This window comes from Saimiri boliviensis, chromosome 6, assembly GCF_048565385.1.
Source record: "Saimiri boliviensis isolate mSaiBol1 chromosome 6, mSaiBol1.pri, whole genome shotgun sequence".
Classification (NCBI taxonomy): Eukaryota; Metazoa; Chordata; class Mammalia; order Primates; family Cebidae; genus Saimiri; species Saimiri boliviensis.
In genome coordinates this window covers 75,450,128-75,469,445 of record NC_133454.1, presented here as the reverse complement: position 1 = coordinate 75,469,445, position 19,318 = coordinate 75,450,128, and the positions used below count along the sequence as shown (strand labels likewise).

At 43.1% G+C, this 19,318-nt stretch overlaps 1 protein-coding gene across 2 annotated transcripts; it reads right to left on the bottom strand.

Annotated features, from left to right (window-relative positions):
* Positions 1 to 864: 864 nt before the first annotated feature.
* Positions 865 to 18,665, bottom strand: TRIM6 (tripartite motif containing 6). Of its 2 annotated transcripts, XM_010334227.3 has the most exons (8): positions 18,596 to 18,665; positions 11,428 to 11,917; positions 10,532 to 10,627; positions 9,678 to 9,908; positions 6,573 to 6,595; positions 5,205 to 5,305; positions 4,865 to 4,891; positions 865 to 4,644 (listed from the first exon to the last, which is right to left on the bottom strand). In XM_010334227.3, exons 2-8 carry the CDS (start codon positions 11,848 to 11,850, stop codon positions 4,079 to 4,081), a joined length of 1,467 nt encoding a protein of 488 aa, XP_010332529.3. In that variant the 5' UTR covers positions 11,851 to 11,917; positions 18,596 to 18,665; the 3' UTR covers positions 865 to 4,078. The 2 variants fall into 2 exon arrangements, with proteins under 2 accessions (XP_010332529.3, XP_039326922.1); XM_039470988.2 differs by lacking the exon at positions 11,428 to 11,917 and having other exon boundaries at positions 18,596 to 18,642.
* Positions 18,666 to 19,318: the final 653 nt, after the last annotated feature.

Genomic DNA, 19,318 nt, shown 5'->3' with positions numbered 1-19,318 from the left:
TGGATCACGAGGTCAAGAGATCGAGACCATCCTGGTCAACACGGTGAAACCCCGTCTCTACTAAAAATAATAATAAAAAAAATCAGCTGAGCATGGTGGCACGTTCCTGTAATCCCAGCTACTCAGGAGGCTGAGGCAGGAGAATTGCCTGAACCCAGGAGGCGGAGGTTGCGGTGAGCGAAGATCGCGCCATTGCACTCCAGCCTGGGTAAGAAGAGAGAAACTTCGTCTCAAAAAAAAAAAAAAAAAAAAAAAAAATCTTCTTTAGTTAGGTTTAGCCATATGGCTATTCTCAGCAACAGAAAATGGGCGGAAATTACGAATCTCAGCTATGAAGTAAGGATTTAAAAAGCAAGTTTTCTTTTCTTTTCTTTTCTTTTTTTTTTGAGACGGAGTCTCACTCTTGTTACCCAGGCTGGAGTGCAATGGCGTGGTCTCGGCTCACTGCAACCTCCACCTCCTGGGTTCAGGCAATTCTCCTGCCTCAGGCTGGGATTATTACAGGCACGCGCCACCATGCCCAGCTAATGTTTTGTATTTTTAGTAGAGACGGGGTTTCGCCATGTTGACCAGGATGGTCTCGATCTCTTGACCTCGTGATCCACCCGCCTCGGCCTCCCAAAGTGCTGGGATTACAGGCTTGAGCCACCGCGCCCGGCTCTCCCCCAAGTTTTCTTTACTTTTCTGCCAGCTTGATGCTGTTACTACTATCCTAGTGTACAGCAAGCATCACAAGATAAAGCAAGTTTGGTGAATGAATCTCACATGGAACAGTGCCACCCACCCAACCGTTAACACTCATGACCCACTATTTTACATTAACAAGAAATTTAACATTTCTTTAGTATTTGATCCATTATGTACTTTTAGAGTTCTTTTTCATAGTAGTTTAGCCTACTCTATCACACCAAAAATGTCAAGCACAGAAGGCCTCTGTCCAGCCCCCATAACCCCTCAGGAAAAGGTCAGAGCTGTGAACTTACCCTAATAATTGTCCCCAAGTCTCAGATTGAGCAACCTTCCCCAGGTCTTACCTATAGAATTCCAGCAAGTACTTAGTTTGGCTTTCATTATTGTCTAAGCTCATTCACTGGATATTTTGGATTCTCCAAGTGAATTTACTTAAATATATCACAATAAAGATGTTAAGAAAGTCCCTCTCCCCTCCAAAATCTTTCTTTTTAAGTTAGGATCAAGCTTAAAGGCCAGTTCTAACAAGCACTCACTTGTTGGGAAATATTAGGACAACTATACCACATGCCTAGAACTGTGGTGCCAAAAAGTTTACTCATAAGTTTACTTGTAAATTCACTTGTAAAATGTTTACAGGTAGAAGAGAGCTGGGCTCTCTTAACTCTTTTGCCTAGAACTTACTGTATGGGAAAATAAGTGGGAAGGGGTTAAGTCCTTGGGCAGATATCTCTCTTCCCGGAACTTCCTCCAGCCCCAAGGGCCCGAGTCTGCCTGCTCCATCTCCTTTTATATCTCTTCCAGTTGAAATGGAGATCAGGATGAGGACTTTGCATCCAGCCTCTGGGCTTCCACAGATATGATCTCCCAAGTATCATAAAACTGTGCCTTAGAACAAATCAATACTGAGCGTTTACTATTACCTCCACTACCTCATCTTGCCACAGACACCCAAGGTGAGGCTTGATAACAAATCAGTGTTTCTTCCAACCCTGAAGGAGCTTCAAGTGCCCAATAGACTAAGGACCAACGGCAGGGGTCGGAGTACGCAGAATCATTCTCTGGCCATGAGCCCTTCCTATGATCTGGCAAATTTCTACACTTCTAGATATGTTGAGATCTTCTTTTCTCTGGCATTACCTTCTATAAAAATGCCTCAGGGCAGCTGTGAAAGGGTAGGTTATTGTAGAGGTAAACATATGTGCTTTGAAACTCTCTATATCCCAAGTCCATAGGCTTTTACACTAGGGCTCTCTTAGGGACAGAAATTTCATTCTAGGATCTACTCTAGGGTTGTCCAATAGAAATACAATGTAAGCCACATATGTAATTTTAAAGTTTCTACTACCCACATTAAAGTAAAATGAAACGTAAAATGAATTGAGAAAATGAATATGAATTGGGTAAAATGAATTGAGAAAGTAGACTCAAACATCTAGGATCACCTCCCTATTAACTTCCACACTGCATTTCAATAGAAGAAAAGGCTGGGCCTGTAGATAGCAGGCATAGTATGGGGGGATCTCTCCAGGAGGCATTGTTTTTACTTAAACAAGATCAAATCCCCACCCCACTCCTCCACTGACCAAGACCCTTTCACCTGTAATTTCTAAAACTGTAAACACAAGACCCTTTCATGTGTAATATCTAGAATTGTAAGCCTATATAAAGGCAGAGCTTCTCTGTTAAAAGAGCTTGGCTATTGGACAAACAGGTCGCCTCGCTCCCAGCCAAAATAAAACACCTCTTGCTTCCTAGTTCGGTGTCCAAGAGGTCTGCTTCTTGAGGCTGTTCCTGCTTCAGAATAACATAGTTTAATCCAATAGATCTAAAATATTATCATTGTAATACACAAAGAAAAAGTTACCAGTGAGATATTTTACATTATTTTTTGAAGGAGGTATTTAAAATCTGGCATAAATTTTATAGTTTATCTCCATTTGGACTAGTCGTATGTGAAGTCCTCAATAGACACTGGTGGCTCTTGGATACCCTATGGGACAGCCAGTGCCATAGTCCTCCCTGATATTTGTTTCTACCTTCACATGTACCTCATAATTTCTTTCATACCTGACTCAAGAAACATATTGCACCTCTCTACCAAAGCCACAGCCGCTCACTCACCAGCTGTTTGTTTCTAAGCATAGAGTGTGGAAAAGCTGGAGGAAATAATCCTCTTCCTGTAAGTGCTTTATATTAATCACATTTTCTCTTTATTTTCTTTCTATTCTGAGAGAAAAATATGTATTGGATGCTTTTTCTCTCCCCACTACCTTTTTATTATTATTTCAATTAACGATTGCTACTTTTAGATGTAAAGAGAAAGGCTGAAGTTTGTAGTGAACACTCTAGTAAAGACTGGAGAACAATCTCTTCAATCTGAGTTTGAAGCTACCCAAATTATCATTATAAGGGTTTTGTTTTAGAGCTCAATCCTATACATACTTATACAAAAACATGGTATTTTATTTGCTTATTACTGAATTTTATAGAACCTGACAAAGATATTACAAGAATGTAAAAATACAGGCCAATTTCTTTCATTAACATAGATGAAAACAAAATCTAAACGATATATTAGCAAAATAAATCCAGTATTGCATACAACAAGTAACGACGTATGTCAGTAATCTGTGGCAGATATAACAAATTGAAGTGAATCAATGTACTAAGCCACGTTAACAGAATAAAAATAACACACAATTATCTCAATAATTTACAGAAAAGACATTGGTTGAATACAATTTTTCATTTTATACAAAAACCTATAGCAAATTAACAGGTGAGAACTTCCTAACTTTGATCCCCTGCATCAACCAAAAAAAACCTGCATCAAATACTGTGCTTAATACTATGCAAAATGCTGAAAGCGCCCCCTGTCCACCTCAAGACCTGTCATCAGTCAAAGATGTTTACTCTCAGCACTAGGTCATCTTAGTATTGAGCAAATGTTTAAAACAAAAGAATCGGCAGGGCACAGTGGCTCATGCCTGTAATGCCAGCACTTTTGGGAGGCTGAGGTGGGTGGATCACCTGCGGTCAGGAGTTCAAGATCAGCCTGGCCAACACGGTGAAACTCCATCTCTACAAAGATACAAAAATTTGTTGGGTGTGGTGGTGGGCACCTGTAATCCCAACTACCTGGGATGCTGAGGCAGGAGGTTCGCTTGAACCCAGGAGGTAGAGGTTTCAATGAGCCAAGATCTTGCTGCTGCACTCCAGCGTGGGGAACACAGCGAGATGCTACCTCAAAAAACAAAACCAAACAAAAAACAAAACCAAACAAGAAAAGAATTGAGAACACAGAAAATCAGAAGATCAGAAGAGAGAACCACATGCTGATTAGCCTCAGGGTACTTATCAGAAGTGGGTGAAAACAGAAGAATATTCAAGAGTTTGGACGACGCAGGGTCATAGGAATCACACAGTTGCAAGGATTAAAATACGGACAAAGAGCTGTGGGAAAGTAATATTTAGAGAAAGTGTAGATGGGGAAGCCATTGTTTGTGACATTATAAAAGGAGACAGTGCCAGCCTCATAATCTAAGAAAACCCCAACACGGCGAGGGGGCACTGTCATGGAGAGGAGCAGGGAAGGGGAAGAATCCTCATAGGCCCTATATTCATGTTTATGCTGTAACCCAATCACCCAGTATCCACTCTGAGGCTGGTATCTGGAATAAGTAGTGTGATTTTTAGCATACTGGTTGAAAGAGAATGCAGGTATCACTGAATTGCTGCATACTCCCAGGATCCAGGCAGTCTTCTTAGCCACATCTACCTCCCAGTAATGCTTTCCAGAGGAGAAGTGCTGGGAGCCCAGGACACTACAGTCATGATGCTTTTCCAGACAGGAAGGTCCAGATACTTTAGCTCCCACAAACCTCACCTGTCTAAGGTTTTTAGCCAGGACAAGATTTAAATTAGCTGTGTGCGGATTCAGAGTCACGTCCACTGTAGGAAAAGGTACAACATCAGCAGATGAGAATGGGGACATGGGTCTCATTAAGCTGAGAAGTGGAAACACAGGAAGTGGTTGGAGGAACTGGAACTATCTGGTGGGGATGGGGCAGGCATCAACATCTAGGACCTGGGTGGATATGACTGGGGAGGAGCATGTGAAAGGAGATCAGAATGTGCCAGCCCACAGCAAGAGGCCGCCGATTCTACTTACCCCAGTAACTTTGGACATCTGTCAGCTCTGTAATGACAAAAAGAGTTAATAATGTTGAAAAGGACCAATTGTCTCATATCTGGCATCTCTCTCCTTACTAAACTGAGAGGAATGGTGAGGAATGCTGTGAGGATGTCCCTGGCCATTTCATCTCCCCTTAAATACAAACTACATCTTCTTCAGCACACTATGTCTCTCCCGCTGGGACCTCCCTCTTTGCCACTCTGCTCAAATACCTTTTTGCTGTTTATTTCTATAAGTAGACCATATCCTCTATGCTGTTTATTTCTTCCCACAACAGTAACTCCACATCCAAACTCTTTTCCCTGAATCTCCTTACCTCTAAACATTCGCAGCATCTTTTTCAGATCTGGGGCTCGAAACATACTTCTCAGCCTTGTAGGGAGAGCTTCTGGCTTCCTCAGGGTCCAGAACTCACTCCTAGAAAGGAGAGGACTTCTGAATTCCCACACTGCTGACTGTGTGGGACTGCAGCACCTGTCAACCCCTGTCTCTCTTTACCTCCCAAGCCTACAGATGAACTTCAATCCTCCTTTTGGAAGAAACATAGCATCGTTCTACAAACAGCCCTGGCACTGGAGCCAGGAGACCTAGACTAGAAACTATCATCTCCCCATCTACATAAACTTTTGTAAGATTTAACTTCATAAAGCCTCATTTTTATTTTCCGTTGTTGTTTTTAGAAAATAAAATAATTTTCCTTTCTGTATGCTCTAGAGATGTTATGCAATTCAGTAAAATAATAGCTGGGAAATCTTTTGCTACCTCTAAAAAAAGATATAAAATATTTTAAGTCAGAGGGGCTGAAGATGTCTGGGCTGACAGGCAGAACACCAGGAGCCTGTTGCTGGGGCTCTGAGAGTGAAGAGTTTTATTCAGAAGAGTCTGTGGGCTTAGGCCTTAGGATTTCTCAAAAAACCTTCAAAACAGCATTTTAGAATTTGCTGTCTCTGGGAATGTTATGCTGCCAGCTGGAGAAAAGATGTCCTCACCTCCAAATGGAGAATGCAGATTTCAGAAGGGACAATAGGCTTTGTATTTCATGTGTCTGTGAGAAGCATGAAGATACCAAGTGAGCGAGCAACTTGAGATGTCACCTTGTCGGATGAGACTCTGGAGTATGTGACAGAGAACATGTTTGGCTCCTGGGCTAAATTATTATTTTCAAGAGCTCAGGTTTATGTTTTTACTGGAATTGAGACAAAAGAAAATCTGCTAGGGAGCAAGGGCTGGGAGAAAGAAAAACTTACGGCAGATATCCCAAGAGCAAATGCCCAGACTCTGCCTCAAAAAAATAAAAAATAAAAAATAAATAAACAATTTATGGGCAAAGAAAATTCCTGTGTATTTTTGAGTAACTATAAAGTTAAGAATCAGGGATGAAAGGATGCACAGAGGTTTATGGAACAGTACACTTAAGTGGGTGCTTGGAGAGTCACTGATACTGCAGCTCTTGACTCTAGCAGTACTGTCCCCAGCTGGTGACCTCCCATCACCCACATTTTCCTACCATAGAAGCCAGTTCATTCCCTTTATTTGAGGATGCCAAAACTCTCATGTGATGCACAATTCAAGACCACAGTCTTGAATCTTCCCTACTCTGATTCTTTTTTGCTTTCCCACTGATCATGGTTAAAGGAATCATTTGTCAGTCCAAGGGAACTACCTCATGTTCTCCTACACATACCTTTCTGTGACATCTCTCGCATCCTAGGAGGAAAAAGACAGGTTAAGTCAAGGAGTAACAGGTCATGCCCTTATTCGCGTTTCTCCTTCCATTTCCACCACCCCCTGAAATGATAGAAATAAAGATAATCTTAATGTGGAGGCCACAAAGTAGAGATAAAAACCCAGGGGAGACTGTCCCTAAGAACCCATGTGAAGACACCAAAATATAACTCAATTAATTCATCAGTGTCTTGATTTTTTACAACACTGTGTGTGTGCATATGTGTGTGTAATGTAATGTACGTATAGCATGTATTATTTGTCAGGCATTGTGCCTGGCCCTAGAGACCCTCATATGACGAAGTCATAATTTCCATCCTTGAGAAGCTTACATTCTGTTCTGCTTGCTGAAGATAAAGCTCATGGGTTTTAAATATGGTTGTTTCTCAAACTTCACCTTCTCTAACCCTCTACCCTACCTTTGCTGACTTCATCCATTTCCTTCATTTTAACACACACATGGTGATGATTCTCAAATCTGGGCTTCTGCTCAGCTCTCTTTTCTTATGATTTTGATTAATATCTAGACCAGCAAATGAGTCACAGGCACCTTAAATGCAAGATGTTTAAAATACAGATCATTCCTGAAACTCTTGTCTCCCTTCTACCCTAGTGAATCATACTAGTAACCCTTAGTCACCAAATTTAAATAAAATAGGTAGTAACTACCACATATTTACCCTGGCATCCTATCTTTGCCCCAGTCAGTCGACTTCACACCCTTAATTTCATTTAGCCAACAGCTGTTCACCTTTATCACTGCCACTGCCGGTCTCATTTCAATGGAATTGGCCTATTCCCTTCCATTTGGTTCTTTTATTTCCTGCTCCATACATCTCACTGACCCCAAAGAAAAGCCTAATTTTGGTCCATAGAACACAGGATTAACTATTTTATCTGTCGTAGGGCTGTATTATGGTGGCATTTCATAGAGACACAACTCAAACTACCTTGAACAAAGAGCATGGCGGAGGTGTGTGTGTGTGTCAGTCTGCAGTAATCACCCAGGACCGTATCCATCTAACATTATGGCTATACTGAGGAACTGAAATGAGGAAATCAATGTGTCATTTCGCGGCGACTTCTCTTATTCTGGCTTTATGTCAGTGTCCATATGTTGAAGCTTTTATCTTGGCTATAAAACCTTAATGGGCAGCAATTCACACAGATATGGAAAAGAGAAGGAAGAATGTCTACGATGGGAAAATTCCAGGAAATGTATTGTTAGAAAAGACTCAAGTTTAAATGTGTATTGGGCAGTCATACTAATGAATGTGGAAGTATCTAAACTAGCAACATGAATTGATGATTCATTTGCATTAATTTTTTTTTTTTTAATTGAGACAGAGTCTCGCTCTGTCACCCAGGCTGAAGTGCAGTGGGGTGATCTCGGCTCCCTGCAACCTCTGCCTCCTGGGTTCAAGAGATTCTCCTGCCTCAACCTTCTGAGTAGCTGGGATTACCGGCATACATGACCATGCCTGGCTAATTATTTTTGTATTTTTAGTAGAGACAGGGTTTCACAGTGTTGGCCAGGGTGGTCTCGATCTTCTGACTTTGCGATCCACCTGCCCCAGCCTCCTAAAGCGCTGGGATTACAGGGATGAGCCACTGCACCCAGCCTAAAAAATATTCACAGTTTGAGTAGTGTTGAGGAGCCAGAACAAAAGAGTGAAGGAGAAAAGTATCAGGTAACACTATCAATGAGGAAGACAAAAAGGCGAGAGTAAAATGAAGATGCAACGCAGAAGGCAGTGAGTGAGAAAAAGCTCTAATAGGTAGAAAGTATCTACCACATGGCTCTAATACTAGGGCCCAAGAATATGTAAATGAATAATTATTCCATCAACAAACAAAGAGCAAGAGGAAAGCACGAGGGCAAATAAAACAAAGACTGTCTTACACTCTGGAGGTTACAGAACATCACAAGGTAGCTCGAGCCTCAAATTCACAGCCATGCTATTCATTCTATGCAGAAAACAGCTGCTAGAACTTCAACCTCAGTTCAAGTCCCTCCATCCAATCTCTCTAGGCTTGATACCCTGTAATCTTCAACCTGCATACATACAGACCAGAGCCCAGACCTCAGACACTTGTTCAAATATCTATTACTACAGTACCTTAAATGATTTCACTTTATAGAAGAGACTGAAAACAAAGAAAGGCTGCTAATACATCATGTCTAAGAATTCAGTTTAGCATAAGTTTGCCTGTAACTAAGCTGGGTAAGAAGCACTTGACGAATTCCCAATACAGCATCAGAGACAAGAGATGCCTAAAAAACAGTGGTTCTCAACTGGGACAGCACTGTGTTCCCCCTGGAGCTATCATGGCAATGTCTGAAGAAATTTGGGGCTGTCATATCTGGGGTGGTGCTGCTGACATCTAGTGGGCAGAGGCCAGAGATGCTGCTAAGTTTTCGACAGTGTACAGGAGACCGCCTGGCAGCAAAGAATTATCCAGCCAGAAATGTAAATTGTGCCAAGACTCAGAAAGAAAGAACATAAAGAACATCACTGGATGCAACAGATCTTCTCCACAGCATCAAATAAACTTTCAGACCACCCTTTATAAATAAACGTGGGAGGCCAGGAGCGGTGGCTCCTGCCTGTAATCCCAGCACTTTAGGAGGCCGAGGCGAGTAGATCAGTTAAGATCGGAAGTTCAAGAGCAGCCTGTACAACATGGTAAAACCCTATACAAAAATTAGCTGGGCGTGGTGGCGGGTGGCTGTAATCCCGGCTACTTGGGAGGCTGAGGCAAGAGAATCGCTTGAACTCAGGAGGTAGAGGTTGCAGTGAGCTGAGATTGTGCCACTGCACTTCAGCAAACAAGACTCCATCTCAAAAAAAAGGAGGGGGGGATTTTCCCTTGCATCTGTACTCTGAATTATCTTATGCTTTGCTCTACACCTCTAAATATTTTAATAGGAAATAGGCACTATAGTGCCAAAGGAATGTTTTTTCTTGTCCCCGCAGTGATGGTAGTCTGATGCCCCAGAAAGGAAGAAAGTTAGTTTCTCTTTTCCTTGAGTCTCTGATCTGGGCTCCTTCCCAAGCCTTACCTGCAGCAGCTCCATTGTTGACCCCTGACATCGACGCTCCAGATCCGAGATGAGCTCTCTCAGCGACTGGCTCTGGTGGACCAGGTCATTCTCAGCCTCTTCTATAATACACAGCCCTTTCCTCTCTTCCTCCTCCAGCTTTTTCAGCTCCCGCTGCTCCGCTCTGTCTAGGATGTTTCGCAGCTGATTAAACTCTGTCTGGATCCGGCATCTCTCAGGCTCCATCTGATTCTTCAGGAACAGGGAAGAAAAAGAGGCTGCTAGTCTGTTGCACTGAGGGTCTCCCCTATAAAAAGTGGGGGAGTTGCATTCAAGACTGCTTTCCTAGGCCAGGCTCTCTGGGAGAGGGAGGGTAAATGCTGCAGGGAAAAGCCTATGCAGGCTGTTTTTTCCTTCTTTTCTCCCTTCAGCTCTGCCCATACCATTACCCCCAGGATGCTTTATCTAGGCCTTCTAGATATCAACTGTGATTCCTGGGTGAGGTCTAGATTCCAGGAAGCCTCCCTCACCAATTTTGAGTACTGAGGAAGAAATTACTGGCCTGTGAGTAACCTGTCATTCCCAGGAAGCCAAAGAGACTGAAACTGTAGAGCAAGATCCAGAATTATGAATTGGGCAACCCCTAACCATGGGTCCTCTGCTATGTGATTGTCTCGGTTCAGTTTTGATATGTTTGCTATTTAGCTCCCCTCTCCTCCCCCTGTTTGGAAGGAATACAGCGGAAGACCAGGCAAAAGAAAGCTCTTCTAGTCATGGTATCAGAGGACAGGCAGGACCAGGACTCCTTTGCCTTCAGCTCCTATGACCTGCCCCGATTCGTGCCCCAGGATGTCCTCAGAAAAAGTCCTCCTTGCCTTCCAGGTCATCCTCTTCTCTCTGATAAAAGCTGTTAGCTTCTCAGCTTCTTGCTGTTCTTTCTTCAGCTTCTTCAGAGACTCCTGAAACTTCTCCTGCAAGAAACAAATCACGTTCAGCAGGATCAAGCCTTCAGGTGACTCAGTAGCCTGACACGGAATGAATAGGACAGAGATTCTGCTAACCTCAAAAGAAGCCTTTCCTAACCTAGGATGAAAACTTGAGAGAAGGCCAACATATCTTTTATATACAGGGGATGAAAACCAATAGGGATAGGCTGATTCTCCATCCTCCTTGGGAAGGTGCCTGACCACAAAACACCTGTGGCTTATGCCTGTAATCCCAGCACTTTGAGAGACTCAGGCAGGTAGATTGCCTGAGCTCAGAAGTTTGAGACCAGCCTGGGCAACATGGCAAAACGCTACCTCTACTAAACACACACACACACACACACACACACACACACAATTTGCTGGGCACAGTGGTGCACACCTGTAGCCCCAGATACTCGGGAAGCTGGGCATGAGAACTGCTTGAACCTGGGAGGCAGAGGTTGCAGTGAGCCAAGATTGCGCCACTGCACTCCAGCCTGGGTGACAGAGCGAGACTCCGTCTCAAAATAAATACATAGGTAAATAAATTTCTTTACCTTCACTACCAACATGTCTCCATACTCAATCAACCAAGTACCCGCTTTTCCCCCAGCAGCTCTGTCTACTCAATCTGGTATAGCAAGTAAGAGATAAAGTCTCTACTCTTAATCAGGGAGGGAGCTTCCAGGTTCCTTCTCTAGGTAAATGAAAGGACTATAAAGAATTAGATCAGAGCATGACGAAATGATAAAATCTACCAAAGAACCTGTTTCTCCATCTCCCCCTCCACCCTGGGGTCCCACCTGGTACTCCTGGGCAACCTCCTCCATGAGGAACGTGTGGTGACCACGGTGCTCCTCAGACCGTTCACAAAGCCAGCAAATGACCTTCCCATCATCTTTACAGAAGAGCTGCAGCTTTTCTCCATGGTCTGCACAAAGAACTGCTTTCGGCGGCTTCCCAGCGCCCAGCACCACCTCTCTGAGCCTCCCCGCTATGTTGGCCAGGTGTCGGTTAGGCCGCAGGTTCCCAAGCTGGTAGCTGGTCTGGCACACAGGGCAGCTTCTTTCCCCTTCTTGACCAATCCCTGATTCCCTGCTATTGGGTGTGATGCAGGCTTGGCAGAAGCTGTGGCCACAGTCTAAGCTCAGGGGTTCCGTCAGGAGCTCCAGGCAGATGGGGCAGGTCACCTCTTCTTGTATGTCCACCAGTACTGTTGAAGTCATTGTGGCCCCTTTCCTGGCTCCTGCCTGCCCAGCCCTGATTTCTAAGATATCTCTTGCTTGTAGAATCCTAGGTAGATAAGCAAACAAAAAAGGGTCATGGTAAGAAAGCAGGGAGAAAGAAGGGATACTGACTGTCCAGTCTTGGACAAAGAGGTCAGACATCTGGGGTAACAAGGGCTTCTCATTCTAGTTGCCAACACGTTCTTTATCCTAGCTCACACAAGACATCAATTTCTTCCCGTGTGAGAGCAGTGGTTATGATTTCTTGCTCCTATTGAATGGAGTGACAAACTGAAGTCCTGGGAAGGAGGGGCCTGTGTAAGTCACTGTCTGTGTGACCTTTTCTTTTTTCTTTTATTTGAGAAGGAGACCCATTCAGTCACCTAGGCTGGAATGCAGTGGTGTGATCTCAGCTCACTACAACCTCTGCCTCCAGAGTTCAAGCAATTCTGCCTCAGCCTCCCGAGTAGCTGGAATTACAGGAACATGCTACCACACCCAGCTAATTTTTGTATTTTTAGTAGAGACAGAGTTTCACCATGTTAGCCAGACTGGTCTTGAACTTCTGACCTTAAGCGATCCGCCTGCTTTGGTCTCTCAAAATGCTGGGATTACAGGCATGAGCCACCATGCCTGGCCCATGTGACCTTTTCTCACCCAAAACATATCCTCAATGTTAAAAGTGCTCCAAACACACTGCTGCCTCAGAATTTTTGCCTTTGCTGTTCATGATGTAAGGATGACCCTTTACTCTGCTATCTGCATGACTTACTAGCTTCTTAACTATTCCCTTATCAGAAGGGTCTGCTCTGAGGAGTCTACTTAAAGCATAGCCACCATACAGTCACTCTCCACATACGTGCCTCGTTATTTTACTTCTTACACAAACATAGATCTTTACTTCCTGAATCCTCTCAATGATATGTAAGCCCCATGAGATCAGAGACTGTTTTTGTTCATGGTTGCATCTTTGGCAGCTAGCACAGAGCCTGACATATAGGTCCTCACCTTTTGATGAATGAAAAGTCAGAACCCTCTCATCCTCAATGATGATTATCTGTGACTTTTCTCATGAGCTCTTTCACCTCTTTACCATCACTCTGGCATTACTCTCTGGTATCTGATCTCCAAAACTGTGCAAACACTTCCACCTCTTAACAGCCCTGCTCCACATAGAGCCCTCTCACCCAAGAGGCTCCCCTTCTCAGAAAAAAAACAAAAAACAAAGAAACAGCAATGGCCACAATAAGGGGAGGTCATTTTTTGTTGTTGTTGAGACTGAGTCTTGCTATTGCCCAGGCTGGAGTACAGTGGTATGATCTCAGCTCACTGCAAACTCTGCCTCCCAGGTTCAAGCAATTCTCGTGCCTCAGCCTCCAGAGTAGCTGGGATTACAGACGTGTGCCACCAAACCCAGCTAATGTTTGCATTTTAGGTAGAAACAGGGTTTCACCATGTTGGCCATGCTGGTCTCAAACTTCTGACCTCAAGTGATCCATCTACTTCGTCCTCCCAAAGTGCTGGGATTACAGGCATAATCCACTGTGTCCAGCCTGGGGGGTGGTAATATTTTTAACAACTAATGATTCTGTCACCAGTTGTGATTTAGAAATCACATCCTCCTGCTTTCTCTATCCTTCATGGGACAACTCTGCATAAATAAGAGTATTCTCAATTCTTCAATAAGAAGAAACATTAAGTGACTACAAAATCATGCATCTTGTAAGTTGTAGAATTGGCATAATCTAACCTTTCCAGGGTCCCAGTTCAGAGCTTTGCCCACAAACTCATAACTTTAACCAAAGACAGTCAGTTGTAAAGGCTGTAAAGGTCAGGCATGGACCAAGTGTTTTGGAAGTATGGAAACGGGAGAGATCCTATTTGATGATGGGATTTTGCCAGGGCCTGTCTTAAACTTCAACAGGATCCCAAGGGGGCCCATATGTAAGGAGAGGTGGCTGGTAAGGTAGTTGAGGCCTTATATCTTCATTGAGAAATACTATCTTTATTCTCTATTCATTTTTCTCGGAAGAGTTCCGTTGATAAATTACATGACCATTATTCAAAATCACACCGAGAATACGCTTTGGAAATTTTTAAAAACGGTTTCCAGCGTTGAATTATTTTCATTGGGGGACATCTGTTCTGCTTTTCTACCTGGAGTTGTGTTTGGGACACCAAAGAAAAGCCAGCTAACACTGCCTATTTGAAGGTGCTCTGGCCATGGTCCCGTGTGTGACCGTGTTGTACTGGACGGGCCACAGTAGGTAGGGAGCAGGCGGAATTCTCTAATTTGTCTTTGGCTGCTTTCCCAGCAAAAACAAATGTATACTGACGTAAAAAACATGGTCTGTGTGGGCCTAAACACAGGTCCTGTAAATTGTACCAATTTACCCCCATCTTGAGGGCCTGATAGATTTAGAAAGTGTATCAAATTGCCTCTTAATAACAACACTCTCTCTAGAAGAAAGGGCCTGAGAAAGTGTCTCAGATAAGGGTAAGAAAAGGTCATGGGACATAAGCATAAGCCTCCTAGGGGCCCCGCTGGAGGATCCAGTGAGCTGAAAACAGGTCCTCGGTGCTGCCATCTAGTGTTCTACGGTGCTCCTGCAAGTACTGGCCTGGGTCTTCAGCTTTGCCGTGCTTAGTAGCAGCAATGCTCATAGCAAATATTTACAGACCATTATGTACTCAGCAAAAATTTAATTATTTTGTATGGAACAACTCAATAATTCCATATAACAACATTATGAATGTCCCTTAAATCTCATTTCATAGTTGCTGAGATTTAGTAGATCCTTCAAGTGGTGGGGCCGGTTTTGAATGCAGATCCACAGGCTACAGAGCTGGAGCTCTTATTACTCCTTTATATATTCCTCATCTCCAAAAAGTGTGCAAAATATAATTTTTAACAAATTAATGAACTCTGTACATCTAACTGGCAGTACCAATTCATATGACAGATGTATTTACCTATCATCTGAGACATTTTAACTGAATTAATCACATCTATGAGAACTGCATTATTATTTCCTTTGTCAATATTGCCTACCATACCCATATCATCTCACTTAGCACATTGCACTATAAGGTTCTCTTGCCTTTGATAAAGCATTATGAGGGCAGACACCCAGTCTCACTTTATCTTCCAGGTGCTCTAGACCTTAGCACGGCAACTAACACAGGAAATAATCAATTAACTTAATAATGGATTGAAAATTACAACTTACTGCTGAGCTTACAGTTGGCCTTGATGTTGGCACTGGAGTATAGAAATAAATGTGCTGTCTTATGAAACTGTTACTGTTAAAAAATAATTGTGTTGATATTATATTACTATTATTATTTTTCAGACCAAGTCCTGCTCTGTCTCTAGGCTGGAGTTCAGTGGCATGATCTTGGTTCACTGCAACCTTGGCCTCTCGGGTTCAAGTGATGTTCCTGCCTCAGCCTTCCGAGTAGCTGGGTCTACAGGCATGTGCCACCATACTCAGCTAATTTTTGTATTTTTAGTAGAGACAGGGTTTCACCATGTTGGCCAGGATGGTCTTGATATTTTGACCTCGAGATCTGCCCGCCTCAGCCTCCTAAAATGCTGGGATTATAGGTGTAAGCCACCATGCTCAGCTTGATATATTTTAATTGAAAGTCCAATTCTAATCCATCTTCCTCAACAAACACATGCACACTTTCATTTCAGACAAAACTGTACTTAGTACACCCAATTCTCTTGGAGAATTACTGCCTCATAAATGGAATGTAGTAAGAGCTCCAAACTGGAAAGAATCCATGAGATCACTAACTGGTAAATGAACAGACTGTGCTATATCCATACAATGGCTTATTATGACACAAACTGCTAATACATACAAGATAAATCTCAAAAGCATTATCCAAAGTGGAAGAACCCAGACATCAAATTTAAGTTACTGTATGATGCTATTTATATGAAATCCTAGAAAAGAGAAAGCTATAGTATTTGAAAGCACATCAGTGGAAGCCAGGGCCCAGGAGTGGGAGAAGAAGATGAACTGCAAAGGGCATAAGGAAATTTGAAGGATGATGGAAATACCCTTTATATATCATGATTACGGTGGTGGTTACACAACTGACTACAACCGAAAACTCACAGAATTGTACGTTATGCTTAAAATTTGTAACTTACTAGATATAAATTATAACTCAATGAGCCTGACAGGAACAAAAAAATACAAGAAAAATTAAAGGCTTGGTTTCTTATCTTCAAAGCATAATGGAACTGTGCTGTCAAACATGGAGCCACATGGGACTACTGAGCATTTGAAGTGTGGCTACTCAGAAATGAGATGTTTTAAGTACATAATACACACTGGATTTTGAAGATTTAGTTTAAAAAAATTAAAGTATCTTATTAATAATTTTTATATTGAACATATCATATCCTAACAGGATTTTGCATATGCTGGATTAAATAAAATATATTAAAATGAATTTTGCCTGCTTATTTTTAATGAGGCTACTTGAATATGTAAAATTACCTATGTGGCTTCATTCTATTTCTATTTGATTATATGTCTTTTTTTCTATGCAATACGCTGCTTTAAATATTCATCTCATAATATTACTCTGCTTTAGAGAAAAATTCTTGAGCAGAAAAAAGATGTGAGAGTTGAAGTCTCTTGTGAAAGTTGAAGCTTGGGAAAGAATTGTGAAGGAGGGAAGCATACATTTAGATTAGATTTGAGTGACCCTTGCCCACACACCAGCAGCCCTTACTGCCCACTGCAGCTGAGTGCAGCCCAAGGGAGACATGGGAGGCTGCCAGTTTCCAACTGAGACCAAGTCTCCAGAGTGGTGAGAGAAGGCATTCTGACTGTGAGGAGTGCAGACCAGGAGAGCCCGCAGTCCCAGAGCCCAGTGAATCAAATTAGCAGTAGAAAGAGCCCAGATTCATGACCAGGTGGGACCAATTAAATCAGAACCAGATGCCAGAAAAGAAGGTCTGCTAACCAGCAACACTGGGGGTTCTTTACGAAGAATCTGTCTTTCCTGGAATGATTCAGAATCTGCACTTTAATAAGTTCTCTAGGTGATTCTTATGCACATTAAGGCTTCAGAAGCACTGCCCTAGAGAAAGGACCCTCTTTCCCAAAAGTGGACACAATTTAGGGCACAAAACAGCTAGAAGAGGGAGGGGGACAGAGAATGGCTTTCTATTTAGATATGAAGCATCTACTAGAGTGGAAGCTCACATCATATCAAAATGGCTTTCAAAATAACAATCAGTGACTGAGCAGGGGATACCGGGGCTGGTGTAGGCTGGAGGCTGTTGACAGGGCAGGCCTGTCCACCAGCAGGGAGCTCTGGTGAAAGTGGAATAAAATGCGTGGCAGTTGCATTTATAAGTGGGTTGGGCATGAGTTCTTGCACTTTAGGAATAACACCTTTAAAAATCTTTATGTAGGGTTATATTTAACCTGTTATCTGGAATTGACTATCAACAGATAGGACTCAATAAATATTTGAATTGGAATATGGTTTCAAAAAAAAATTAATTTCCACTTCAAAAGCATTTCTACTCCCTGTATTTAAGAAACCTGTAATTTAAAAATTGTTTTGATTGGGCATTTTTTTAAAGCTAGGCATGGAGTTTGCCAGTAATAATGACCATAATTTCAACATCGTCAGGCAGCCTTCTACGTGTTTAAATCTGTCTCACTGAATCCTCACCAAAACTTTAGGATATACATATTACTCCGTTCGCTTTATAAATGGAAAAAAACCAAAGCTCAAATAAGTCAGGTTTATAGTCTTTGGGCACACAGCCAGTGTCTGTCAGAATCAGGATTTGAACACATCAGTCTGGCTGCAGCAACTATGCTGCTAACCACACATTTCTGTCTCTGTTGAATGATTAAATAAAATGTCTTTAACTTTAGTGGGCTCGCCTGCAGTGAGGAAGAAAAATAAAGATAAAACTATCTATATAATGAGTTCCGAAAGGGAAAGGACCTATCTCTTTCACTGCTCTGTCACCTCTGCCAGAAGTGACAATAAGAGCCAGTCAACAGAACGGTAGACATCCCTCTCCGACTGGCACACCTGCGGAACGAGAAGCCAGACAAATTCCAGATGTAAGCAGTATCAGGTGGCCAAAGTTCTTCAGAGCAATCCAAGGCGTCTTAAACTAATTTTAAGGAACAGAGCGCGCTCACTCGTCTTTTACCTAAACTCAACCACGCATGTTCGCGCTCCGGTGCGGGGAAGGCGGGGACTCCCTCCTCCGCCAGCCTTTGGCCTTTGAACAGACAGACCCAGAGGTCTAGAGACAGCGGAAGGCTCATCTCCCAACTCTCTGGGAGACTCCTCCCAGGGGCCGCCTGGGTTGGAGGATAAATGGTGCTGACTTCCTGGAGTGGCCGGGCGGGAGATGGGGGAGGGGATGGGGGGAAGGGATGCTGACCCCGAATCCAGGCCTGACGCACGGTTTGCCGCGACTCCCTAACGCGAAGTTTCCAGAGCTGCCTCCCCTGCATAACTTCAGCTTCTGGAATCGACGTTTAACTCTCACTACCCTTTGCACGGCCTAGCCGCAAAGGTGCCTCTTCTGTACTCCCTTCCCAAACTTGAGTCAACTCAGAACTGCAGAAGTCTCCCTCGCTCCTCTTCCACCCGTGAACCCCCAACGCGACCTACAGGGCGGGTCAAACTCTCCAGACAAGTAGGGACAGTGGTGGCTGGCCAGAAAATGAATTTGCTCACTAACCTGGAATCTGCGGCGTGGATCAGAGCCGAGAGGGCTTGCAGCAGCCGCGTCCTCCACCCAACCCGAAAGACTCAGGGGGAAGGGGCGGGACCAGGGGAGGAGGAGGGTCAGATTGTCCGCACCGCGGGTCAGCCGCCGGATTCCATAGGTGTGTGGTCACCAGTGGCCATCAGGTGGTAAGGGAGATCAAGATAGTTTTGGAAGACGGCAGTGCAAAGCTGTTCATCTTACCCGATGAACGGCAATCCAGAGGCCTTTGAGAACACCCGAAGGCCAGAAATTGTAAATTGTCTGCAGTGTACTGTAGCTTTCCAATCGTGTCAGAGTTTCATCACACTGATAATACACCTATACTCCATATAAACATATTAATTTAAATATCTAAATTAAAAAAATAAAATTATACAAGTGAGTAAAAGATTACCCCTTTGCATAGTGGCATAGTTTGCAAGACGATCATTAAAATTTATCAGTTTAAAATTACATGTAAGTATGTATAAAGCTTTGTGTGTGTATCTGTAATTCTGACCTATATAACTAGAAGACAATGAATCTTTGTTTTTCTTTAGGTCTGTGAATACATGCAAAGCTCATAGAGCCTCAGAACTCTAACTATAGGGTTTCAATAGCACGAAAACTCTCAGAAGAAAAGAATGTCAAAGTTCCTCCCTGAGGACACTGATTAGATGAGTATCGCCTGGCTTAGAAGGTGGACTGGGGAGG

Coding starts and splice junctions, on each gene's coding strand:
- TRIM6 (XM_010334227.3), bottom strand. CDS start 11,850: ATGACTTCAACAGTACTGGTGGACATACAAGAAGAGGTGACCTGCCCC. Junction 9,909..10,531: donor AGAAGAGGATGACCTGGAAG/GCAAGGAGGACT, acceptor CTGTTCCTGAAG/AATCAGATGGAGCCTGAGAG. Junction 5,306..6,572: donor GCGAGAGATGTCACAGAAAG/GTATGTGTAGGA, acceptor TCTCCTTTCTAG/GAGTGAGTTCTGGACCCTGA.